Source organism: Mugil cephalus, chromosome 3 (genome assembly GCF_022458985.1).
Source record: "Mugil cephalus isolate CIBA_MC_2020 chromosome 3, CIBA_Mcephalus_1.1, whole genome shotgun sequence".
NCBI lineage: Eukaryota > Metazoa > Chordata > Actinopteri > Mugiliformes > Mugilidae > Mugil > Mugil cephalus.
In genome coordinates, this window is record NC_061772.1 from 13,972,924 (window position 1) to 14,000,755 (window position 27,832).

The 27,832-nt window shown below is 44.6% G+C and overlaps 1 protein-coding gene across 3 annotated transcripts in view; it reads right to left on the reverse strand.

The window, feature by feature from the left end:
- The window catches only part of cd276 (CD276 molecule), a 73,580-nt gene that overhangs the window by 38,752 nt on the left and 6,996 nt on the right, over nucleotides 1-27,832 (reverse strand). For all 3 annotated transcript variants that reach the window (XM_047580528.1, XM_047580527.1, XM_047580526.1), the window contains exons 2-4: nucleotides 26,626-26,721; nucleotides 13,860-14,210; nucleotides 11,576-11,872 (exon numbers count right to left, since the gene is read on the reverse strand). In XM_047580528.1, the coding sequence (XP_047436484.1) occupies nucleotides 11,576-11,872; nucleotides 13,860-14,210; nucleotides 26,626-26,710 (733 nt within the window). In that variant the 5' untranslated portion in view covers nucleotides 26,711-26,721. The remainder of the gene's footprint in view (nucleotides 1-11,575; nucleotides 11,873-13,859; nucleotides 14,211-26,625; nucleotides 26,722-27,832) is intronic.

Consider the following 27,832-nt stretch of genomic DNA (forward strand, 5'->3'; position numbering starts at 1 on the left):
CCCCAGCTGGTATGATGTACGACTGAACTATTGTGTTTCGGGGTTAGAGACAATCATAATCCACAAAGGAGCGTGGACTGCACATTTGCATTTAAAGCTACAAACAAAAAGAAGGGCTGCTTGGAAAGGGGCTGACGAGTGAGAATATGGTATAATACGTAACCTTTAAGTACGTAATAGGCGTTGGCGGGCATCAAGACGACTGGCAAATCTAAATAAATTTCATATAACTGAAGACACAGTGAAAAACACTATTCCTTGTTTTTTTACTTTAACAAGCCAGTGTCTGGCCTTATAATATACTTAACTAAATGCATGAATTGCAGCTTTGTTTCACAATGCCATTTTTGCAATTTACTGCTAGATTAATAATATACTGCAGTCTGCGAGCTAGCAGCGAGTCCACCGCCACAGGAAATGATTAAAGTAGACGGATTTTAGGTCATTAAACACTGAAACAGCTTCATCATGTCCATTAAGGGCACTGCTGAATCAATACATATAGTTCATCTTGGAAGATCTTGTTCTTTATTAAGTGTAAATCACAAAACACATTCTCCTCTCAATTTCGACTGACTGTGCTTAACGTTTTTGTGAAATACCAAACAGACAAAACTCTCTACTCGAGTAGGTTCAAGTATCAATATCCATCGTTGAAATTTCATTAAAATGTAACATTTATGCTACACGTACACTCTTTTTTTTTATTGCAGTCATTTCACACAAGCTAAAAAGCTACTTCAGGCTTTGCTTTGACAGTTCTTTTAGAAGGGCCCTTAACAATGCCCCTAAGCTTTTCCAAAATCACTGTCAAATACAGCTTCTTGTGGCTTACTGCTTAAATATACTTTGTCTCCTTCTAGCACTTCCAAAATATGGTATCTTGGACAGACTAGAAAAAAAAATGGCTCTGTAAAACTCTCTCTGTGGAATATAGCTAATCACAGTCTCACAACTTGTGTGTAGCTAAGTTATTTAGCCTGACAAAAAGCTCAGCCTCTGGCTGGGAAAGAAGTCGAGGACAAGATGTTCACTCCAGTGTCCCACAAGGGTGGGTCCTCCCACAAAACGAATAAATTATGACTAAACACGGCCTGCTAATGCACAAATGAGGACATTTATTCTCTCATTTGTCTTAAGATATTCACACAAAGTCTAAGAAAGAGCCAAAATAAATGAGGAAATTTGGCAATGATTGATTGTAGTTAAGATACGAGAAAATAATAACCCAAAACACGTAATATCTTTTCTACTGCAAACCTGGAATAGATAAACACAATATGAAAAGATGAAAGGGAATAAATAGACTACGATTAAAAAAAAAGAAATGAGATAAAGATAAAATCAGCTCATATTTAGATTTTTTTGAAAGTGAAATGCTAGAATGCAACCTGAAGTTCATCAGGACTTTGGTTGTTCCCAGGTGTGAGTATGTAAACCAGGCCACAGCTATAAACAGCTTTGCTAAGCAAGCGTTTTCTGAGTAAACAAAACCAAAACTGACTCTTTCACTCGGGCCGTGACTTTGAGCCTTTGTTCCTTCTACAGAACAAAGAACCATAGTTGCCAAACAGGGTAGCAGTTTTTAACATGTCACTGTATAGACTTGGGGTAACGTGTCTGTACAACGACTATGAAACACTAAGAAGTGATTAACAGTGTCCAAATTACTATATGTGATGAGCAATGTGGTCCAAATGTGTGCTATACACTGTACACCCAGCTTAATGCCCCATACTGCACGGAATGGGTGATCATTACATCTCCCACCAATTCTCGGATGCATCGTTCTAATAACGGTTGCATAACGTACATCTCCCCAGTGCACCTCAATGACAGAGAGACCTTACAGCAAATGTTACATTCGTCCTCTTTTCTTCCCATTTTGTCATATTTAGGCACCATTATGACACACTGATGACTCTCCTGTCATCTTTGACGCTGACCACTTTGTCCTTTAAATTTATTGTAAATGACAAGAAAATACAAGGTAAAAAAAAAAAAAAATCCTTTTACAAACACTCTTGTAGAATCAATGGCAGATTTACAATGTACAGGATTACAAGTTGAATCCTATTTTATTCCGTAACCTTGACAGCTTCTTTTCCTGCTTTGGAGAACCAGCACTAATTCTCCTCTCGGTGCACAATACAAAACAGGACACACTTACTTTCATCTCTGGATGTAAGTCATAACTTTACTGAAGCAGCACATATTTCAAACCTATGACCTGTTACATCCGTGAGCCTGCGGCGTTATCTTATTGTGCAGTGTGGCTTTACTGAGACACATGGAATTATTGGAATCCAAGGACATCAGCTGTCAGCCTGCCTGGGGTGTCAGTGGGTTACTGCAGATAAATCACTGAAAATACATGAAACGCTTCTTTAAGGCTCCAGAATTAAAGGTGCACTAAATAATTTAACATCATATTTAAACATTTGAATGTTTAAAATTGGGGCTCATGTGTTCACTTTACCTGAGTTAAGACAATTTATTATATAAACCTACCACAAGAGTTTTGCTAATCCGTTCAGTGGTAACAACAACAACTTCAAAAGCCACAATCAACACATATATTTTATAATGTTGGGTGATTTTTGCAACCTTCTGACAGAGCCAGGGTTCATCAGCTCACACGCTCTTAGCAGCGCAACGCTGTTTGGGTTCCTTAACCCAATCTAACAAGTGCGTTCTGCAAACGAGCCGACATCACAAATGGCATCACTCCTCATCTGGCAGAGTGAGCCGCTGAAAGCATCGAGACAGATACATTATAGATATGACAGACTCTTGTGGCGTGGGTCATCGAGCTGTCTCTGGCATTGACAGAGGGCTGCACTTAGCGCCGCAACACACACGAGGACGGCAAGTCACGAAATTAAGCACAGTTGACAATATTAATAAGGTAAGAGGAGCGGGTTTGTTTCCTTGTGGACAGTTTGTCTGTAATGAGCCGCTGGCTGTCAGGCTGCGGGGAGACAGGCGTGGCCACCAAGTCCGAGCCAGAGGGAAGACATTAATGCCACTTGAAGGGGACGTGAGTCATCGCGAGCCGCTGTCCATTCAAACTGGTATCACAAGGAGCGCGACCGCAGCATGGCTTAATCACAGTCATTACGGTGATATTTGACACTACGGCTGAAATAAAGGGCTCGGTAATAGGTGCGTCTCTCACCGCGCAGTGAGTCAGCGGGTGCTTACGTATTTTCGAGTCAAGCTGTCGGTGCAGAGGGAGGTGAACGAGTCAAGCGCTACGTCTGCTCGAAACTTCTTCCCCCTGGGACACGGCCGCAACTCGGTCCGTTCTTAACTTCCATTTCACACTTGGTAATCAATTACTGGTTTCTAGAGCTATCGGAGAAAAAGAGTCACCTATCCTGAGAATAAGCTAAATCTCCCAACGCCTCCTAATTGAAAACACATTATAACCCTAGACAATGGTCTCTGTGTGTTGCCAGCCACTAATTTGGACTGTTTGCATGCACAGAACAAAGCAATTTACTGAGGTTGCAAACATCCTTTGCAGGACAATAATTCATCACGTTATCAGGTGCAGAGTTTAAACATCAAATAAATGGGCTGAATAATTAAATAACCGAACTTTGAAGGTGTGCCCAGCCGTTTGTTGGTGGCTATTTTCCCAGCAACTCTGAAAAGCTGAAACTAATATGATTTCATATCATGAAGCCAAGACTGATGCCAGACCTCCCGAAACCAATCCCTCTTACAGGATTTAGAGGGAGCTGTGTGAAATGTACACTGCAGGGCCCCACCGGTCCCAGTGATAGCCCTCGCTGTGAGTCCAAATCAAAATGAACCCGATCAATAACAAAAGAGGGCTTTTGTGTGTTTACTGCCGTCGTAAATACAGTGTCCTGAAAAGGAATGCGAGGGAGGACAGATAGACAGGTTTCCACCAGGTCGGGAACAGACATAAAGATGTCAGGCTGCCATTTGTGGGAAAATGGCAGCGGGTAACATCACATCTTCTTGATATGTTGCCAGAGATGGACCATATTTTTGATTAAACAAATGTTAACATAACGTAGTCAGAAGAGACACACTGTAGAGTGTACTCTGTGAACACAAACTTAAAAACACAACACAGGTACTGTACGTACACCGATCAGGTGTAACATCATGTCCTAATATTGTGTAGGTCTCCCTTGTAACTTGGTGGAAATCGCCTAAAAGACAGCAAACTGAAAGAGTTAAAGTATGAGAGCATATTGTACAATAGGAGACTATTACAACATCGCAACACACAAAGTGGCAAGAAGGATCTCAAAGGTACAACAGGAAAACATTCGTATCTTACAGTGTTCACAAAGATCATCCCATAGATACTTGATCAGTGTGGGATCTAGTGAATTTGGAGGCCAGGTCAACATCTTCATGTTTTTTTAGTTATTCCCAAAGCACTAGCACAAAAGAGACTGGTTCATTTTATCTTTCCGATTGAACCACTCTAACAGAGCTGTACACCGACCAGCAACTGCCCACAACTGAATCCAACAATCCCTCAGAGCTGCTAACAGTAAGACTGGGAGCATGACAAATACCATTGCCTCGGCCATAACACGGGGATAAAATATCCCGTGCCGACGGCCCAGAAGAGGACGTTCAAACGTTTTAGAGCGGTGACAGCGACAAGTGGCCCCAGTTAATAATCCCGATAGGAATTAACGTGCTTACAATGGTGCCATTGCTGCCTACCTGAATTTATTCTAGATTGCCTACATTACTTCATCTGTCTATTTGGTTGTTGTTGTTTTGTTTTTTTACCTTAGCTGTGCTCCTGATAAGACAGAGTATGCATTCAGCAAAAGAAAAGAAGGCCTGTTTGTGCGGTGGACACTAATTAATACAGTGCTTGGTAGAGAAAGTTGCCTGCTCGGTACTCTGCTGACAACAGATTCATTTATACTGCTGTTTTCTGTTCCTCTGAAGGCTCCGTTAATTGCGTTTAAATTAGTCCTTGTTTGGTGGAGAACAAGGGCCAGCACAGTGGTTTGTTATAGATGCTAGAAGCTAAAACAGGATTTTGGGCAGCGTATCTGCAACCTAGCACATTCATACATGCCTTTTTTTCTGCTGTTCTTGCCAAAGACATTGCACATATTGTATTTATTTTGCACACTAATGTTGCAAATGTGTATAACACGTCCTAGCACACGTGTGCAGCGCATGTATAGATTTCTGTATTTTTTTACAGGGCCTTTTGTTCCGTTGTTCTGCATATGCCATTTATGTACTTTTTTCTTATCTTGCTCTCTCTGGCATAGCTCTTGATAGATCTTATCAGACAGAGGCACAAACCTGCTTGTAAAATATTTCATGAATCCTTGCAATTACTGCAATTTCACCACAACAGCTACTTTCATGAAAGAACCGCAGCAGATCGTTGCATCTTTCTGTTTGGCCCTTTGGCAATACTAGCACAGCAATGCTTTCAGCGATGCTTTTAGATTCTATTGGAGGAATAATGTGTATAACAATATTCCGAGAAAACACTCAGTGAGAGACTTCTTCGAAACAACCGAGGACTGAGCGCTTTACGGGTCGAGTGAGCGTGGCAGGTAGCTATTTAGATGGCAACGCGATGTCAGGATTAAGCACTGAAGACTTAATAACATAGTCAGGAAAAAGGGGGGCAAGAAGCATGCTGGCACACATCTGATGGAAGAAAAAACCCACTTGCTAAGTGTGGTGAATAGCTGAACGTTCTCCGGCAGACCACCAGCCATTAAGCACCTGTGTTAGAATCCATCCTCGTGACAAAGGTCAATGTTTATATAGCAATTAAAGATGTTTTTTAACCTTGATTTACTCAGCGAAGGTTGGTTTAGAACGCATGCGCTCCACAACCTTACAGTAACAAGTCTCCTCGGGGGAAACACACTCGACAAAAATAGTGCTGCACCTGGAGTGGAATAAGCCGGTTTAGAAAAGGCTCTCTAAAGGAAAACTGGGAGGATCTGACAGAAACTGAGGAAATGTTAGCGTGAGGTCCAGAAGACATGGGAGGAAAAGTACAGTGCAGTTCTCAGCACATGTGTTTATTCTTGCGCGAGGGTCTTTAGTGGAACTGACTGAGCTGAGCAATCTCTCGGCAAGTCCCGGCTCTGGTAGATTCAAGGGAGATTAATATGAGCAGCAAAGCCAAGCTGGGCAGATGCAGTCATGTCATCCGCAGGAAAGGAGAGTAATATATTCTGATATTTTGTCATTTTTTTTCGCTCCCTTATTCCTCAGCTGCTGACTTGCATGTGTGTTTGGCCGGAGTTCAACAGGTTTGTTGAGCTCGGCTGAGAAGGGGAGACACTCGCAAGATTTTATTTGTAAAAGGATGGAGAAAAAAAAAACACATCGATAAATTATAAATGTATTTATCCGGTGTAAGAAGAAAAACTGCACATTTGAAAACAAACAACTGGGTGACCTTATTTATATTTGCTCGTTTATGTGGGATATGGGATAGGCCAAAACCGACCGCACAGTGCTTGTTTCTTCTTAAGATGAGCAGAAGCTGCAACTTACAGTTACGCAACTGAAAGCGCATGCTGCTGTCCCCTTGATACGAAATTACCCCAAATGTTTGTGAGTTAAGTTTCGGTGGAGTAAATGTTGAACTGATACAGTTTTGGATCTTTGCAAGATTCCTCATTGCTATGGGATGGGGTGTCTGGTCTGGTCCAGGTGGGTGGTGAACATCTAAGTAACAACTACATGAATGCCGGATCCAAACGTGTCCTAGCAAAATGCTGCATTGTCACAAGATGGTCAATATTATTCAATTCTCCGGTCAGTGGTCATAATGTTATGCCTGACTGGTGTACATATGTGTATGTGAGTATTATTTCAAGACAGGAAAAAATACGATCCCATTCTTTAATATCAAACCCAATCCGTAGGCGTTTACAGTCTTTTGGACTAGCAAGTATGGGCAGATTGAATTTTATAACATCTTTACACACTTGCGTGTCTTTGGAATTTGTAACGACCATGTGCAGGAAACCCACACAAACCTGGGGAAAGCGTGGCAATGCCAGACCGACTGGAACTGGGAATGAAATCTGGGATGCTCTTATGCTGAAACAACGGCTCTAACCACGGGGCAGCACGGCGATGCCAGCCAGACAGTAAAATACAGCTGAAAATCTTCTACACCAGGTGGGGTGGTCCTCCTCTCTGGCAGCTAGTCCATCTCAAGCCCGTCAGGCTGTAGTGCAACAACTCTGAGCTCAGCAAACGTTGTCATCTCCATCTTACTTCTTGTCATTCACTTCTCACCCGATCCGATCCCCTCCTCCCGAGCTCCCTCCCTCTATCTCCCTGCCTCATCTCTGTATCTCCTTCCTTTTCTCCACTCTATCTCCATCCGCACACATTCAAGTATAAATGCTGTGCCAGCAGAGCGATGCTCGGGAAATGGCGCCATCCTCATTGAGAGAGCGAGCAGACGGAGTGGGGGTGGCGCTGGAGGGGTTTTTTTTCAGTGACAGGTCCTGAAGCCCAGCCATCAGACAACACACGACAGCAACCACACAGCTCCAGTAGATGGGATACATCGCTAAAGCTCCACATACAGAGAAGGATCAGGGGAAAATGATAGGATACAAAATCTTGATCCTCAAAACCTCAGACGACATTATTCTTTTTGCAGCGAACAAACTGATCAGAATAGACTGTGAGGGGGAGGGGGAGGAGGAGGAGGCAAGCAGACAGGCCACGGTTCATTTGAGGACCGAAGCTGCTCCTTTCCATCACTCAGCTGTTCATTAATACCAGCTGTTCCTGCGGATCTCCTCACACCTAAGCCTCGCTTCGCCCTGCAAATCCGTCAATATCTCAGCGGCACAAAAACCCTCCCTGGTCCAGTCTTCAGCCCCAAAAACTGACCAGCATTCACGACGTGTTCACGGGAACAACCGCTGAATGAGTTGCTGGCAGTCAGGATGCGTCTGGTAGTGGTAGTTTAGCTGGTGGTGATTATAAAAAAAAAAAAAAAGGTAAGATTTACATGGATGACTCAACACAGACTCTCAATGTGTAGCTCATGCCAGACCGCACACTGCTCTGCTCAGTGCGGGTAAAGGGTTCATTTTCTCAAAATTAACCTTGTCAAACTCCTGTTCTGCCCAGGGGAGATTTGTATTACTATTGTAATTTTTCAATCAGAGATTGGGGAGAGTGTGAAATTTTAACATGCTTGCTCACTCTCTACCTCCCCCATGTCTTTCTCTCTCTATTTACTCCTCCATTTCTCACTTTTTTTTTTTTTTTTTTTTTATACTTTCATAGTCCATTTAGAATTTTGAGCAGATTTCACCCATTCTTATTAGAGGATTCGCCCGCTTGCCAGTGTGCGGTGTGCTGTGTTCGTAAGTGTACACAGCAAAGCGCGTTCGCTTCTTCAGCTCACACTCGGCACACTCTGCTACTCCAGAGTTCTGCTAGGTCAAAATTAATTACAGAAACTGTTAAGCACACACCAGCTGTTGTAAACAAATGCAAATACATTTTCATTTCAAACAAGCCCCCTTGTATTGTATCACGCTAAAATACTATAAATCTTCTGCCTGTTTACCAACAACTTGGGCCATCATCAAGCTGTGCTGGCGCTCTAACTGAGAAATTACTCTTATTCATGTGCACCCAGTTGCTAAGAATCACAATCACTGCTGCTTTAATTAAGGGCTTTCCTCAGTTTATTCGTGGATTTGCTTGTTTTCTCTCCCCCCCTCTTTGAATCTTCACTACATCACATTTCAACAACTCCAGTGGTCTTCGTTTCAGTCTGTCTTTCTCTCGGTTGTTTTGTTTGTCTGGGTCTGTTTATGGTGATCTCCTTTACTTGTTTGTGGGACAACAAGCCCATCACACTCTGGCTAAAGGAAAAAAGGCCTAAAACGCAGCTCTAAAATTGTATCTGATGCTTCTAAAATCTGTCTTTTTCCACTATGTTTATGTCTGCTGGTCATCAAAAATAAGTAGGATGTTTACATGATTATCTCATGATATCTTGCTGGGGCCAAGACACAAATCAACATCAAACAACTACTGGGAACAAAGGCTGACTCTGCCGGCGTCTGTGCCAAAAAGTTGGATTAGAACACCCTGCAAAGAGTACATCCAATGGCCAACTAGCACGTTAGCAATGGGTGGAAATAACTCTCCATACCAGCAGGTGGCAGTAGTCCGTATTTGTCATTGAAAAGCTGGCTAGAAAGAGATCGAGCAATATTTCCTGAATCACGCTCAGCAACTGCTCTATAGATGCCTTCACAGTTTTCAAACAATGTGATGTTTGTTGAGGGGCGGGGCTTAACTGGATGCAGCACATCTCAAACGCTGTAAACAGCAGTTAGCACATTTGGACTGTTTTGGCAAGAATCAATGAGGAAAATACATATTTTAGAGAATACACTCACTCCCCGAGACTGTGAGTGTTATTTTAAAAAGACTGATGGGACTATATTCATCGACCCAAATATGATTTGACCAAAGGAGGACACAGAGGAGACGATCAAGTGAAGCCTCTCCAACAAAGATACTACAAGAAGTAAGTAGAGTCACTGTGGAGGGTAACATAGTAAATGCAACTTCTGCTTGAACACCCCTGAAACATACAACTAACGTGCGTTACCTAGTGGCTAGCATTAGCATTAACGGGTAACAAGAAAGGATTAACTTAACATAATTTCAGTCACGATTTCCTTTCTTTTAATCACCAAAGCCAAAAGTTGTCTATGACTGGCTGGTATGTGATGAAACTTCAAGTTAGTGTTTTTGATTTTTTGGTTTTAGCAGCCACAAATACAGGAAGACGACATGTCTTGAGGCAAGACGTGTTTGCCTCAAGTTTCCTTCTGTTTTGCCTCCAGCTAACATTGTGACGTAGTGACGTAGGCCATGAAAGTGTCTATAGATCCTTCAGTCCAAACGTCATTTAAATATTTCTGTATTTAAATGATCATTAAAGATAAAGATGAAGATGCTAAATAGCCAATCAGAGTGATGGGCCACTGATTCAGCATTTGAAATCCGTAATGGAAAATGGAAAAGCTGCAGACATGGGGTCAGACTAGTGCCATTGGAGCTAAACACACCGTAAAAAGTAGAGCCAGAGACGCCTTGTTGGGTCGTAACCCTGATACTACAAATATACCTAAGGCCACTTCACATATTTCCGTCTATGCCACTGATGTTGCCCTCCGTCACATCAGGGAACCAAGAAGGACTTAGTATGCTTTTAAACGCTGTGGTGCTCAAGAAAAAAAGGACAAGAGGACAAAATGAAAACATCACTGTTGTGGTTTCGAAATGACTCACCTCCTCTGGATAAAAGGCCAAATGTTCCAGATGACTCAACATGTTTCAAAATGAGAAAGTCCCGTTCGTAGAATCAAATAGAACCGACGAAAAAGATTGACACGAAAGGTAATAACACGATCGTATCTATTTCAGCTAAACCCGAAAAACTGCACCAATCCAGTCGGGGACTATTTTAACAGTTACTTCGCAGTCGTATTTCATTCTCACCATGTGTTTAATAGCTTTCCACTCCCCCAATGGTCCTCCTGACTGGTTATCTGCGCTGTTTTGAAAGAGGCCAACCAAACTGTTAGAAAGGCCACCTTCCCTCAGCTGTCCAGCGCTGCCAATCGGCCATCCTGTTTCCAGACAGCACAGTCATTTCCCAGCCCAGTGGAGCAGCACTCCCTGACCTCTGCCTCGACCTCCGCCTCAACAGCCCGAGCTCCGGCAGCAGCTTCAGCCCGGAGAGACGGCTCAGGCCACCTCTACTTATTTATGAGCCATTTCACACAGTGCTGCTCCCATTAGAGACCCAGCCTTGGCCCACCTTACACGGCACTCTCCTTGCACTTAACACATAGAGCACACTAGCAGGGCCGGCGGGACACGGACAGTGGGTGGCGGTGCTGGTGGGAGGGGTGAGGAGGCCATTAGACCCATCAGACAGGTACCGTCACACACAGAATTCAAGATCGCATCAAACAATCAGAGGCAGGCAAACATATCAATCTAATTCCAGGTTAGCAAACATTTCCTGCAGACAGCTGCTAGGAGACCAGTCAGTCCATCTTGCACATTCTTTCATTACTGTTTTGTCTTTCGCAATATGCGATGAATAGCTGTTTGACGATCCTCAAGGAAATAATCACCCCCTGATCTAATTTAACGATGCTCAAGAACTGATGGGTTATGCTTATTGGACCGTAATTGGACATTTCATTATTTCTCATTCATTTCTTTATAGCTTTGCCGTGTCTTAGACAGACGAGGGGGGAGAAAAAAAAAAAAAAAAGTGAAGCCTCCGTAGCAGAAAATTCGTCTGACAGGTTGATTCATAAAAGCATACAGGAATTTAATAAGAACCTCTGCGCATGCATGACTGAAAACAAGATTAGTCTAAGCTGGTAACAGTAACACAAACAACGCAGGAAGCCAGTGAATATTACCTTGTTTACTTTGCACAACGGTGCCGGTGACAATGTTGAGCGAAGAAGACTTTATGAAGGAAGAAGAGGCGAGGGCACACGCTCACCTGTGATCGTGACGAAGGCGAAGCCCTCCTCGCCCAGTAGCGGGTTGATCAGTCGGCAGCTGTAGGTGCTGTTGGGCTCCAGGGTGACTGTCAGCAAGCTGGTCATGGTGAACAGCCCCTGTTCGTTAGCCACAAGTGAAGTGGTGATGTTGTCTGTCAGGTTGCGCCCGCTGCCGTCCTGCCACACCACGTCGCCCACAGGATAGCCTCCGTAGGCCACGCAAGTCAGGGCCACCTCGTCGCCTGGCCGCAGGTTGGATTCGGGGTATAAGGTCACCACAGGCTTGGAGTAGGGAGCTGAGGAAATAAGAAATAAGGGGAGGGGACGGGCGAGGAATCGAGGAGTTAACGTGGAGAGTGAGGGTGAGGAGACCAAAAGAGAGCAGCCGACATATTTTACTAGTTTTAGATTCTCTGCAGTGAGTGTCACCCTGGGAACTGTTTGACATGATTCCCATTAAATTCTTAATTATATTTAGGGAGCTTAGTATAACACGGTGCTTAAGATCCCCCAACCACAGACAGCATCCGCAACGCATCCTGATGCCGCATCCTCGCACTCCCGTGCCGCTCTCCCCGCAGAGCCAAAGCCACTCCCAGAAAGAAAAATAAGGTGTAAGCAGGGATGAGGGGGTGGGCAAGGTCTGATAGGAAACTGGAAGGCTGAGAGATTTGGGACAACTCAGCCCGTGGCACGGAAGAGAGCGCGAAGGGGCGGAGGTGAGGGGTTAGTCGTCAGCCTCGAATGGAATCACGTTTCCCCAATCCCTGGAGCTAAAGCACGAGTACAGAGGTGGCGGAGAACGAGGCGGCTGTATTCCCCGAACCAATCATTGCACGGCAAACAACGGGGTGGAGCTGAGGGTGAGATGGAATAAGTTTTGCGTGAGCCGCTTTTTGAAAAGTGGACTCCGAGCACAAAGGCTGAAAGATTTAGTGTAGGACACGTCAGCTGTCCATTTGACCGCCAGACAGACCTCCGTCAAGAGTTTCTTTTCATGTTCTCCCAACTATAGTACGAAGGAAGTGGCTGTAAAAATAGAATATCTGAAAATCTAATGCATAAAATGGGACCGATTTGTCACTCTTGGTGGAATTGTTTTCCCTTCTCTGGCAGAGAAAAACAAAAAGTTATTCATTAACACCGCCTAATGCACATCCATCCTGGGAGAACACACGAACAATCTCGCAGCAGATATAAAATTGTTAGAAGGAAGGAAACAGAATCATTATAAATAAATAAAAGGCTCTCGGCTGTGAAGGTGGGCGATGTAGTCGCACAGCAGAGGAGATGTTAGCGATGGCTGATTGACCGTAACAACAGCTAATAATCAAAGTCAGCACATATTGACCATGACAGAGACCACAATCAGCGTTTATTGACCAAAAACCCCACTCAGCACCCCCGAGAAGGCTGTTTATCACATGTTTACATCTGGTGAGAAGAAATGATCCTAAGGCGGCGCCAGCCGAGTTTAGTGTACAATGCATTCATTGGCTCCTATTAGTGTCTATGTCTATTATTTAGTTATTGCATGCGTTTGTACTTTCAGCTGTATACCTCTGAGGTGGGAGCTTTAAGGGAAACTTCCAAATTTGATACAGGCCGCGCATTTTCAGCGACTGTGGAGAAAAATATATCTAACTTTAACTTGGAGACAAATCACAGAAAGCCTTTATTATAAAATGGAGGCATTAAGTTTGAAATATATAGGCTTTTATCAGGCAAGAAAAGCCAAAAAAAAAAAAAAAAGCAGAACGAGTTATATCGAGGTAAAAGTAGGATGCAGCCTTTTTATAGCTTTTCCACACAACAGGCTAAAACACAACGCGAAAGAGAATGAACGCAAACAAATATGAACATTTGAGTTTGAAAATAATTCTATTTTTGATTACTGGTTAATGGGTCAACGTGAAGTCAATATGGGATTAAGTGAAGGGACAAAGAAGAAGAATTAATTGGCAACTTCTTCAAGATGCTTGGAGCAACTACCTGTAGAGAAAAAGACCTGGTGCCATTTCATAAGGGTGCTCACACTAAATAGTTATTAGATTTAATATTTCTATTTATGGTGCTCTGAATGAAGTAAATGGGTAAAAAACAAAACAAAAGAAAAACAAATATAAATGGTTACTTAGGAAAAAACACTACAGGATCTATATTGACTATGAAGTATAGCTTTTGCTAACTTATCATTGATGATGGCTCGTGTTTTTTTTTCTACTTCCTGCAACAACAATGACCATAACGGTCCATGTGCGTGGGCATCACGGCTTGACTCACCGGCCACCTGCAGCTGCAAAGCGGCGCTGCCGTAGTCCTTCACCATGACGAAGCAGGTGTAGCTGCCTTCGTCGGCCACCACCACCCTGCTTAGCAGGAGCGAAGCGTTGCCCAGGCCCAGCTGGGCGGGGAACAGGCTGGTACGGTTGGCGAAGCGCTCTACCTGGTCCGCCAGCTGGTCGCGTCCCTTCGAGTACCCGTGCACACTGCGCTTGGTGTCCGTCAGCTGCCAGAAGACGTTCACATCCGACAGGTTCAAGGGGTCGGCGTGGCTGAAGGAGCAGTTGAGCGTGACGTCCCTGCCGTGCAGCGCAACCACTGGCTGTTCCGGGACGTACAGTTCCATCGCGGCTGCAGAGAGGGGACACGGGACGTGCGCTGGTGTTAGCAATGCTGGGACGTACAGCTGTCAGTCAAGCAGCAGATAAATATTAAATAACACATTAGACATCTGAGCTGAAAGCCCTTCACTATGCCAATCTTACGCGTCAAACATCAAACCTTTGTCACTTAGGCGATAAACAGTACTGCTTGGCCCGCATCTACTATAAACATACAGTATTCACGGAATCACAGCATTAATTCAGCGTGCTGTGTTCAAAAGTGACAGTCTGACACGTACTCGAATTTGAATATCTTTGAAAATATAATAAAAAGGAAAGCATTTTGAAATGTATGCTGTGTCTCCCTCTGAAAGATCCACTTTGTTTGTGCAGCGTGGTGACATGGAGAGGGTGAGACGGGTAGAAGGCAAGAGGGAAGGAGAGGTGGGGGGGGGGTCTAGAGCTAAGCATTAGGACTCCGTTTGTGTTCCTATAGGCTTTTCTTCCCGGAGACGGCTCAGTCAGCGACAGAGGCCGAAATATCTGAAAAAAAAAATGATATATATATATATATATATATATATATGTATGGTGGGGGTGGTGGGGGAGTTTGCAGGAAAAGTCACCCGTGCTCAAGGCCGCTGCCCGTGTGGCCGCGCGCACCTGTGTGTACTGTTTGTCTAGACTAGGCCAAAAGCAAAGAGCACACTGCATAATCATTCTGGATTAGCAGCCATCTCAGGCAGTCTAGAGTACATCCACAGTATTCTCAAGAGTCAGCAATCTCCATTGATCCCTGTCTGCTGTTATACAACTGTGAGACAATCACCAGCATCACAGGGGAGCAAAAAAATAAATAAATAAAAGCCAGTAGCCCCCCACCCCCACCCCACCGCAGAGCAATGCACTCCACTTTATGCTCGGCCTCTCTAATTGTTATAATCACAGTGGATTTTTAGCCTCCTCGCCCCCCATTTTTTTTAAAGTCTGTCCATCAAACAGCCAGCGTCAATGTTGAATCACTCTGCTATGAAGGAGATCTGAATGCTGCAGAGGTGCAATAATTACTTCCCCTATTAACAACAAACAAGTCTTTCATCTGAGAGGGTTCATGTGTGGATGGGTATTGCTAAGCCAAGGCAGACCTATTTTCAATCACATCCAGCCAATCCCATCAAGGTGGCCTCGCCACTTCACACCCCCACCGACGCGCTCATCTGCAGGAACAGTGCCACCTACAGTCTAACCTCACAAGTGCAGAGGAAAAGGGGACAGAAAAATCCAGTGCCACGTGTTGTCAGTCAGTTTTTTCCAACTCAATATAAAAGCGAAAAGGTAGACGTTTACTTTTATATAAAATGTCCCCCCTCTTTCAATGCCGCATAGAATAGAAAACAGGAAATTGGAAAACTGGAAAACAAAACTGCACCGTTTCTGATATCACAGCGCGCCACACCTGTCTTGCAAGCGCCGGGGTCAATATTACGTCATTTCAGCTGAACCTGTGGCTGAGCGATTTTGAACTGGAACAAATCGACGTGTCCTCACCGAGCCAAGCGCCAGTCGCAAAACAATTCTGTGTTCCCCATGGTGAAAACGGCAGAAGGCTTTTTTTTTTCTTTTTTTTTTCCCCCTAAACTGTGATTACAAAAGCTCTTGTACTGCTGCTGAGGGGGTTTTCTATCTCCCCATATTGTGCCCACATTCACTCAGCAGGGCTACACAGTAGTTATCACAGAGAAGCATGGCAGGAGCGGGCGGCATTGTGCTGCCATCAGTGGGGATAACTGAGCAAATTTCTGGAGTGTGTATTCTCGCTGTCTTTGGAGGTGGCCCAACCTTTGCGGCGATGAATAGGTCGCTGGTGTTTTTTTTTTTTTGTTGTTGTTTTTTTTTTTTTTGGTAGAAGTGGAGGGTCAGTGACAGCCCTCTCCGAGACGTGCATGTTGAAGGAGGAGGAGGAGAGAGAGCAATTAAATCACTCCCCGAGCAGCCCGGGATGACTCACACCACTGAGTTCATACACCGAGGGGGAAGGGAAGGGACGGGAAGGGATGGGAAGAGGGAAACAGACAGAAAGAGAGGCTGGCGTTGAGCTCACACTCAGAGATAATATCTGGAAACAAGCCAAGGAAGGGGCTGTTGGTGGAGCCTCGCAAACTAATCCCTCAACCCGGACCAAAGCCATGTCACAGGGGAGAGACAGATAGAAACTCCCCTTTCTCTTTCTACATCTCTCGCCTCTCCCCTCCTCTTCCACTCACTGCTTCTTTAACCGCTGACCGACCGCTCACTCCGAGGCCCTGGGAGGACACAGCTCTACACGGGGACCTCGTGTAGAGGCTCAGGCCGACGCTCGGAGAGAGAACGCGAGGGGACGCGCTCTGCATCGCGCCGAGGGGGAGGGGACCGGCCGCGCGGGAGGGCGAGCTCGGTGCCGTCTGACGTCACGGAAAACGCCGCATCTGATGTTCTGCTCGTCAGAGGTGAAACGCCACGAGCCAAAGCGGATCGCTGCACACTTGGCCCGCGCTTGATCCGCTGCCGCTTTTTTTTTTTTGCAGCAAACAGCGCGTTCTGTACAGTAGCCGACTGTTTGATCGTCTCTCCTCGGGCCTGTTCTCGACACGGAAAAAAAACAAAAAAAACACGCTCTCTCCAAAGAGACGCGTGTTAGCAAGAGAGGTTAAAGATTAGAACACAAGCGGTTCTTTGGTGAGCCGGGCTGCGCCGCACCTCGTAGGGCAGGCCCGCCGTGTCTTCTCCGGGGGCAACTGAGGATCTCACCTCTCCCTTCTCCCTCTCGATAAAGAGATGCTCAGGAGCCATAGAGGGCAGTCTGGGAGACGTCAGGCGGAGGGGGGGGCGGGAGGGGATTTACACACTGCACTTTGTGTTTATGGGCCTCAGCTCTGTTTGAGTGCCTGCGAGACAGAGACGGGCACTTTCAGAGCCGACATGAAATAAACTCATTACAGCCTTTGCGAGCGCTGGCAACGGGCCCCGCTCAGCAGCGAGGCACTGGGCTGGCTGGGGAAGGCTGCAAGAGATCTTCGCGCCGCACTCCGCTCCGCTCTTCAAGACTACCCACCACCTTGTCACTATCAACACCTTCTGCCATACTGCGCTCCTTAGATACGCGAGGACACGGGCGCTGCCAGATTTGCCTCCACCCAGTGCTCCTCATACGGCGAGCCGCACGCTCGCTCGTCACATGAAGCGAGCGTGGAGGCTGACTGTGAGACAATGTGGCACGCACGGAGACAAACATAAGTGGAGCTGAGCCGTAACATAGAGGGCGCCCACAAGGTAACGCGCAAGGGCTGTTGGTAAATAAAATTCAGAGGCACGTACCTTCCGCGAGGTATATCCGGACCGGTGAGGACGCACGCATGCATTAACAAATACAATATGCGTGCAGATCAGATAACAGGGCTGAGATTATTAGCTTTCACCAGACAATGTAATTACAGCGTGTGCGCAGGCTTTCATTTGACTGATTTTGATGCGCACACATTCAACAAACTACCCACCGCAATTAAAAAAGAAACAAAAACATACGTATTTTATGTCAAACAAAGGATTTCCATAGCTGTGGAGCTCTTCAGATTTTAAGTGTATTACTGCACGCACTCAGAAAGATTACAATGCAATGGTATTAACTCAACAGCTATAGTCGCCACATGAGCAGAGGTACGTTTCAAAGGCAGCAGAAGTTGTTAGTGCCTCTTCAGAGAGCGCACTCAAACAGTAACGTATGTGCGAGCCTCAAGGCAGATACTTTAACGTTTCATACAGGCGACGTTCATATGCATTTAGTAACATTAATAATGGTTAAGTCAGACTTTGGATGTCCTACTTCCAGGTCACTGGTGTAATGACATGGCTTACTGGAACGATAATGGAAGCAGATAATATTATTTAATGAAATGCAGTGAATAATACACAGAGTATGTTTTATTTACAATAATGGACTGTATTTCTATACCATGTACAAAAATGATTAGAAAACCAAACTGAAAATGTCTGTAAACCAAAATCTTAAAAAAATAAATAAACTAATACTTTACAATACAATATTATTAGAACATACATGTGAAGTGTTATACCAGGGGGAAAAAAAAAATTCATTTGTCTGTTTGCCTTATACTTTATATTATTCTATAATAATATTTTGGCTCAGTATAACTGTAAATATATGTGTCTGGGTAATTTGACCTGTGTTTGTGTATGTATGTAAGTGAGACTTGCAGCTTTGCTTGAGCTGAAAACAGCATCCATCCATCAATTATCTATAACCGCTTTAACAATCATGCCAAAACATTAAGTACACAAGTGGACATAAATGCAAACAACTGAGTCCTGAACTAAATCCCTCTTCTTAACGGTTGTATTGTTAAGTTTATGTCAGACGTATGATCACTTTGGAGGATGTAGTTTGTGGTGCTTTAAATTCTAAAATAAAAACAGCAAAATAATAAAATGCCGGTACAACACAAGATAATTAAACTCACTTCCAAACCACAGCTTCCAAAAATGAAAACAGAGTTAAGTCAACAGCTCTCGGTTATTTGCAACAAAAGGCTGAACAGCGTAACCTTCGTGAGGCAAAGATTTAGTGCAAGACTGTTACATGCGGGTAAGCATGCATTCATTTTCACTAGAGTATCTAATGGACTGGCAAGTGAAGGTACTGTCAAGGGTCACAGGGGGCTGAAACGCATCCCACTGGGTGATACACATCATAATTATAGGGCTAAGAGGGAAAGAGACAAACAGCCATTTACACCTTCACCAAGAATCAACATGCATGTCTTTGGACTGTGGGGACGAATGTTGGATTCCTGGAAGGGCCTCCTGCTGCGGCGCTTTGAGCGCCAGACGCCCTGGCAAAATGTGAATGTGTAGACCACGAAGCGACTGCAGACACACGCGTGTGTATGTACAAAGCAGACGAAAGGATTATTGATATTACTGCGATAAGTAAAGCCGAGCTGGGTGCTGGCTGCGTGTCCAAGATGAAACACCAATCAGGTATTTGAATGCAAAAACAAGTTAATATCGACGGACGTTTCGAAAAACATGTCTGGGAGGATGCAGACTGGAAGTCAAAGTGAAGGATATATGAGTTTTCATGGTCATTAGCTGCTTTTTGTACCTCCACTTTGAGAACCAGTAACTACTGGAATGCATTAACCGCATTAAATCTTACTCAGATTAACCGTATTTCGCGTCTACAAAGTGGTGACAGTATGATACTCAAATGAAGCTGGTTTTAACTGTGAGAACTTTGAAAAGTTTGAAACAGCAACTCTGAACTCCGTCTCAGAGGCTGAAATCGCTCTTTTGATCAGCCTTAATTTCTATCCATAGAATCAAGCCTCGCCAGCGTCACAGCATGCTCCGGGGCTACGCCGATGAATCAAACTGTTGATCACTGCAAAATCCTATCGGCTTATCTCTTCTGGGAAAAATACTCCCAAAACTACCCGTGCCGAGGCCAGAAATAATCAGCGCTATATGAGTGATACAACAAGATTTTCAAATGATGGTTATTTCATTCCTGCTGTTGTTTATTGACTCAACAACAAGAGGGGAATGAGGGAGGCTCAGCTGTGCCGAAGCCGTAACAAGTGATGGATCACTACAGTCTCACGCTGCACTGTAAAAGGGAAGATGTAAAATATTAGTCTGTTAGCGCTGATGAGAAATATCAACGGCATCAGTAGTGATGAAATCCAAACAAAACGCAGCCCCGTAAACACACACACACGCAGCCTCGCATGTAGAAACACAATTTCATGCAGAAACAGACACCCAAAGGCCAGAGAACGCATTGATATTCCACACCTGTATTACTGCTGACAGCTCCACAGCATCTCACTGTCTGAGGAATTGGACACGAGGTACACTGACACTACAATGGAGACGCTGTTACAAAGCTGCTCGGGAGCAGAGAGGCTCCCGTCATCATGACCAGCAACAGCAACATACACAGACGCGCACATGTGAGCGCTGCGCTGCGGCGCGCGGGGCCTTCCGCTGCCCTTGACGCACACGCGCGTCACAGGCGATCCGCATTGTTCAAGTACGTCACTCCTGCAGCTACCTGCACGGATTGTGTTCGTTTAACCGGACTCAGCGCGGCCCCCATCATCGCATTTAAACGTGCAACTCCACACCAAGTTCCTCCAGCGCAGCCCCGAGTCCGTTCAAGACGTCGGCGCCCCGCAAGACTCGCCTAATGACGGCAACAGTTTAAGACCGGGGGGGCTGAGCCGAGCTATTTACACAATCACTGAAGCCATTTGTTTAACTTGGTAAGTACACATGGTTAAAAAGGTAAAGCTGAAACGTAAGACGCGGTGAGAAATGCTAATACGGTTTCATACGCAGGGAAATTCGAGCACCGGCACTGGGGGCAAATTGCAGGGGCAATATTGACACAGTAAAGTAAACAGGTGCAATACTAACAGACTGCAATGACAGAAGGTTTTAGACGGGCAGGAAGACAAGCAGGGGAAATATTCCTTTACAACACTGCCCTCCTCTGCTCAGGAAAGGAACTGCAGCTCAACCCATTTTCATTCTGGACATTTTGCACCACCTGAACATCAAAGGGTTTTGCTCAAAGGATCTGTGAGCCCTTTCACACTGATTATTCTTATGATATAGGCAAGCCCTGTATAAGTCTGAAGGGAATGCTAGCTTTTGATTTTATGCCGTCAGGAGTGGATGTAGATGTCCATAATGCTCCTATTAGGAAAAAAAAAATAGAATGTGGAAAAACACTAATGGAGAGATGGGAGTGTGTGCGTAGTGAGCATGGTTTGGATTGTAATTAGAAACCAGAAAAGGGTTTCTGTGTCTTAAGCAGCGGTTTTCTAATGGCCCCTCGGTGAAAGAGGCACAGTATGAATGGGATTAAGTGAGTCTTCTGCCCGTGTAAAGAGGTCACTTTCAACATTAAGCTCTAAACATAATCTCTTCCATTTTTGCTCCGGGAACCCATCATGGAGTGTGAGTTTCCTCACTCAGAGAGATACAGGTGATGGCAGATACGAGAGACGGAACCTCTGACTTGCTTATTCTCGGCAATCTCATAAATCACAATAGGACTTTCTATTTCCTTCGATTTTTTTCCCTCCCGCTTTCTTGCTCCCTATCTCAGCTTCCACCGCCTTGTTTCCTTCATAAGTGTATGCCATCTCATGTCCCGTCAATAATCTGTTAATGGGATCTGGCATGATGAGATAGCAGTGCCGGCTGAAGAACGGTGGGCAGATAAAGGCAAGCCTCTGACTTACAAGCCTGAGGGACAGGGAGCCTTTGATGAGCAGGAGACTGGAGATGGAGAAGAAATGAGCAGGATGGTGTACGAGGGAGCACCCCGAGGTACCAACAGGACCATGGGGTCAGATCTGGCTCGTTTCTATCTTTCTTTAATGACAAACTGTTCAAATAGCTGTGGGATTGGTAAATGTTAGTTTGTGCTTGTAAAATGGATAACCTAATTATGTGGGGACTTGTAGCACCAGCCAGGTCGACATACGTCAACTCTTCTGGTAACGCTTCACAAACAAGAGCTCATCTAAGCCACTGGGATCTGAAATTAAGCTAAGTGATGCCTACAAGGCTGCACTTCTTCTTCTAATGGCAGTTAAGACAAGATTTGAAAAAAAAACTTTCAATTAAATCTCAGAATTAGGCTTACAAATATCGTGAAACTTGAGAAGAAATATTGTGTTATAGGGTTGTGAGGTCATGCAGGCTTCTAGAAGAGTAGTTCTCAACTGGCTTTGGGACCCAGCATCACCCATTAATGAAAAGCTGCGACCCAAATTTTCAACTTCTCAAATTTGTTGAATGGAAAGATTGTGCAATTTCAACCTGAGATAGTAGAACAGAATATCACAGTGTGAAATCACACACAAAAGACTAAATGTAATGACAGACCGATACACCTGAACACCCAACCCTAACCCTAACCCTAAGTTTTGACACGCTAAATTAGCACATGTAAACAAACTTTGCAAATCTTCTTCTATGGTGTTAAGGAGTGTGAATGGATGACAGGATGTTGATCTTTTTTTCCATAAAATTTTTTTGTTTGTTTATTTGCCCAGGCAATGTCCCACGACCCATTGACCAGTAAAGAAACGCTGATCTAGAAGTGTGAATGTGACTACTGCAAGACGACAATGAACCAAAGCAGAACTCAAAATTGCTTGTCTGCTTAAAAATACATAAGAATAGGAAGTAATCCGAAGAGAGTGGGATAACATTCCCAAATCAAGAACAGTGTGTTGCAATTTTGCACGTCACAATTGCTGCATTGTTTTTTTTTTTTTGTATTCTCTTTACTTTAACACTCACGTTAAACATTTGTTTGCTGCTGTTGTTCATTTAGTTCTGTCTTTTGAAAAATCCAACAAAATATCGACCGCATTTAAGCTTAATTGAAAAGGCAAAGAGCGAAAAGTGTTTCTTGCTACTAGATGAGGTGTTCTGCAGCTGAGGTCTTGGGTTCATGTTTCTCTGACTTGTGGCACAGCACATAAGCAAAGAGTCAGTTTGGCGCCAGCTCCGTGTTGACTGGAGGCGGACGTCACTGTGGCCCTTTCACAGAGGCGACAGCCAGCAGGTAGGGCTCTCCCTGTGTCATACGCCGGGATGCTTTTGCATCAGGCTAGTAGCTGCGATGCTCTCCGAGCACAGATCAGCCTCCGTTCGACCCATTCATCACGGCCCACCACGCATAAGGCAGCCCCGCATATGGCTCCAGGCCCCTCTTCCCCCTCCAGAACTGCAATCTCAGCATATTACCCGTATCAATTTTTTAACGATCCCATAAGGCCGCATTTTTAGGACTTGTTGAAATAATCATGAGGTGCTTGTTGGGTAATGCACTCTGTCTCAATGAGTGCACTGTGAGAAAAGAGCCGGCTAACGGCGAGACAGAGCCAAGCCTACAGAGACCGGTCATTATGTATGCACTGCGGCGAAACCAATCTTCGTTGAGCCTGTCCTCGATTGTTTTTAAAAGGATACTTTACTGGACGCAATCAAATTAGCAAGAACATCACTGATACGGGGTAATAACCCTAAATTGAATTTCTGCACAGGCTAAAGTGTCCCCTCTCTGCAGAATCAATTGCTGTGAAGAGAAAAGGAGGACAGGAAGAGGACATTCGCAGTTAGCAGACCTTTAAAAAGTACACCAGAGATGCAGGCATGAGTGGGCTATTTTCACGCTCCGGGGCACTGCCACAATGTGTATTGCAGGCTGCTGCACTAGATGCGATCTATCCAATTAGGCCAGTTAATATGAATTACCTTACAGCTCCCATCACTGACACCGAAATCAGGTCAGGTTTCCATTTCTGCATTTGCATGAGTCCGATTCTCGTTCGCCGTTCGGGCGCTAAGAGCTGCACACGGCGAGCTCTGGCAGCGCGGCGGTTGCACTAACTGAACACATACTATGACAACAACAAGCAATTAGCCAGACAGCCTCCTGTTAGCTCTGCCACTGGCTGACACTGCTGTGTGCTCTGCTGGAGTGAGCCAAAGATATTACTGTACTCAGCTAGCGGCTGTGGCTCAGTCATTACTGTACATACATTGACATTTTGTGCATTTTGCTGACACTTATATTCACAATAGGTTATAATGAGTGGGATAAAAATAAACTGTTTTAAATAACCGGCAGGGTCAGTGGTGGAATCCAGAGCAGCAAACTCTGCTTTCTGAACACTATTTAAATACAAACAACAACCCCCTCACAGAGGAGCCTCTTCAGGGCTGCAGAGGTACGTTTTTTTCCTCCACAGTCACCGTTCTCAGGACAGCAAGTGTTTTGGCAGGTCACAAAGTGAAATCATGTCTACTGACAGGGGCGCTCGTCGCAGGTATTGAGTCGGTCAGTAATCCCAACGAACGACCTGGAGGCCTGGGATGGACCACGTAACATGCCAACACAGGCGCTCACAAACACATATCAGACACATGTCGGACGACCTCTCACAGATCCCCAAGGCTGGTGTTCTCCTACCACCTCGCAATCGAGAGAGTCGTGACACGCGGCGTGCAGGTTTCCGATGGGACCGGCTCTGCCGCGGATGTAAAAAAAAAGTCACTGCAGAGACAATAAAAACTTGCCCTGAGGATCACAGATGCCCTCAAAGAGTTAACAATATCCTTAAGGACAAACATCACCCCACCCACCATCTGTTTGAACTGCTGTCCCTTGAAAGCAGACGCCAACCTCCGGGTCTGAGCGATGAAGTCCCCGCGGACGTGCAAAAAATTGCAGTGAATCAAGTCGTCGCTCGAGGCTGGTTCCAAAAGGGAGCGAATCCCCATAGACCCCGATTTTAAAAAGTCAAACTTTACACCGATATTAAACATGTTTACAGCCAGGTACAAAAATTGATTTTGGCCTGAATAATTTATTTCACTATTCATGACAACTGTACAGGGGGTGATTTTGTTTTCTAACTCATTAGTCATTTTTTATTAAGGCTTAAAATTCTGCATAATTAAGGGTGTTCCCTCTCTGAGTGATAGGTGGTAGCCAGAGCTAACAGGTAGCGGAGTAAAGCTCATCCAACCGCGGCCTCCACCCCCTTTGGGCTTCATTTCAGAATCCAGTGGGTGATGTCATGATGGGTTGTATATGGGTTTGTATGTATAGTATATACAGTCAACGCCTGGAACACACTATCAGTCAATCAAAGAATGCCCCTCAATAAATATGAACAATTTTTACCCTAAATCCAGCATCAGACACTGCACTGAAAGTCCACCCTCCAAGGGTAACGCACTAGTAACTTGAGCAATACAACTCTATATATTTATGCTTTATACTGATGCAAGGACATGATTTGATTTTATTATGAAATTGTATTCATTTATTTTTTATTCACTTACTAAGACTGTTTCTAGTAGTGAATCTGAATTTAGTCGTATATACTGCACTGTACAATGAAATTTTATTAATGATGACAATAGTAAGTAATATCAAGCACATGCCACTGCACTGACTGTCTATTAATTAACACTAATAATAAAACCCCTTGTTTTAATTTGAAAATCCCTCTGAAGCAACTATCACAGTTACTAACATAACACTAAATGAAAATAAGCTCCGCACTGCAGGTGGTTTTAGTATCCACACACGGTGCAACACGGGCAGGCTATAGAATCAAACTAGACTCCAACTAATTCACTTAGAGCTCCTGTTAGCAGGGAGAAAGTGAATCATTGTGCGAGCCACAATAGCCCATTACCCGTGAGTTAAAGAGCTCCATCAGTCCCCGACGCCCCCCCCCCCCCCTCTTCCCTCCCGGTGAGGGGAGCTAGGAGTTCGGCAGTGGATGCCACACAGCCGGTAATGAGCAGGCCGCGGGCCCATTTGTGCTGGGAGAGAATAGGTCCCTAATGAACCACTGAAGACACTTAAGTCCACTGAGTCAAGATTAAAATGTGCCACCGATGGCCGATAGGAGGTTGTGTCAGCTCAACCAGAGAGCGGAAAAGCCCAAAAAAATGCCTCTTTTTAAATGATGGTGTTTTGAACGACAGAAGTTCTTTGTGAACTTTGTGGGTTAGCCAAAGTATGATGAGGCCATGTTTTAACATCCAGCTTTTGGCACGGGGAAGAGATCTTTGAGAGCTTCTTCGGGGTATACATTAATATAAAGAAACGCCGCCAACAGGGAGATTTTAATTTGCCTCATGTGTCAGCCACACTCAAACTATGTGCGCTGTGGATCCTTTTTCAGACACGCTCAGTTTCCTTCTTTTATTTACTGTGTCATGAGACGCTATCAAGCCGGCCCAGGCTATTTGTTTTTCTTTGAGTGCCGTTTCTACAGAAGTAAAACTTAGGAGAGCGTGAGTTATGAATTCTCAGTTGCAACATCAACCACCAGCAACACGCCGCTTCCTTGTGTTATAAATATAAGAGGATGACTTTCTCACAAGACTACCTGAGTCACAGCGGAAAAACTGCTCTCCAAGCACTTTTCACAAAGCACCTCACCCTTGCCCCGGGGCGCTTGCTGCTCCTCACCGGTCTGAAAAAAATATCTAAGCTATTCTGGTTTGCAAGCTGAATTATGAAGACAAGAGAAAACAAAACATGTGGCCACATTAGATTTGTAAAAAAAACGTAGGGTTAGGGTAACCCTAACCCTAACCCTAACCCTACGTAGACACGTCTGGACAGATGACAGTTTAAATAGGGAAGGTTTACAACTTTGTGACTATTGGAACATTATTTTTGGGAGCAGCCTCATTTGAACTGTTGTTTTGCCCAGTGAAGCCTTTGAAGAACGAGGACTAATGGCCCTGCAGGGTGTAATGTTTAACAGGCAGTGGCATTTCCCACCGCCGTGACTCGCATCTAATGGAAGGGCAGGGGCAGAGGCGGCACCCACCCGTTGCTTGGACGGCCAGCATTGCAGACAGCAGGAGGGAGAGCATGGTCTTCCAGGACGGATTCACAACGCAGGTCAGCCCCATCAGGCACAGCACTGCAGGAGAAAAAAAACACAGACATGTAATGCAGACTAGAGATTCCAATTAAATCCGGCAACGCTACAGCAACATAGGGAGATGAGCGGATAGGTGGATTATTAAAACGGGGAGGGATGTTTTCCATGCCTTTGTTTTAGCCTGCTTCATCTCCAACGTGGGTGGGACTTTTTTACAACTTACAAAGTTAACCGAAAGTATTTCTGAAGGTGACTACTTCGCTCTTTTCTATTGCCTGCTCAAGGGGTTTTGCTTTCAGAGGGAGCAGAGCTGCGAAGACAAATGGGGACTTCCAAAGTTGACAGGAAACAGCCAAGTCATTCCCTCTGCTCTCCAGAGGGAAAGCACTACTTGAGGAGTGAGTAGAGACAGACAAAACTATCTCCTCCCCCGTCTACCTTCCACTCTCCTGCGCATGAAATATTCATGAGATATTTATCCCGGCTAGATTGGTAGAGGTCACTATTTGTATCTATGTTTACTGAGACAAAAAAAAAAAAAAAAGGATGATACTGGAGACTGCCTCGGGTTTTTTTCCACAGATATGAAGCCGCTGTTCCACTACCACAGAATATGAATATTTGAGTGTAGCAACACTGAAACAGCTGTTAGCTGCTGAAAAATATTACTTTCTATGCAGATTGATTTAACGTGTCCTACATCTGGGTCTCAGCAGCATGGATGCAAATATTTCAGGTAGCTCTCATGAATGACTCCACGCAAAATCCAGAAATACTGTATATCCACTCTAATTTAATAGCCCGATCAATCATGTAAAGCTATAGTAACAGGTACACTATGTTTTCCATATGGGAGTCCTGGTACAACACAGACTCAGAGAGAACATATTTGACAAAGCAGACAATAATAAAAAAATGCAAAATAACTTGATTTGATGAATGGGAACACGTCAACACTAGGGAGACACGTACAGCGCGAGGACACATCGAGTGTAATGTGTTTAGAGAGAAAAAGAGGAAGACAAAGAGAGCTAAGACATGAAGAAACACCTTCTATTAAAGTTAGCAACAATCCAGAAAGTCATATCTTGGTTCACAACAAAAACTAATTTACCTCAACGTGGTTTCTTTACACACAATTCTTTATTTT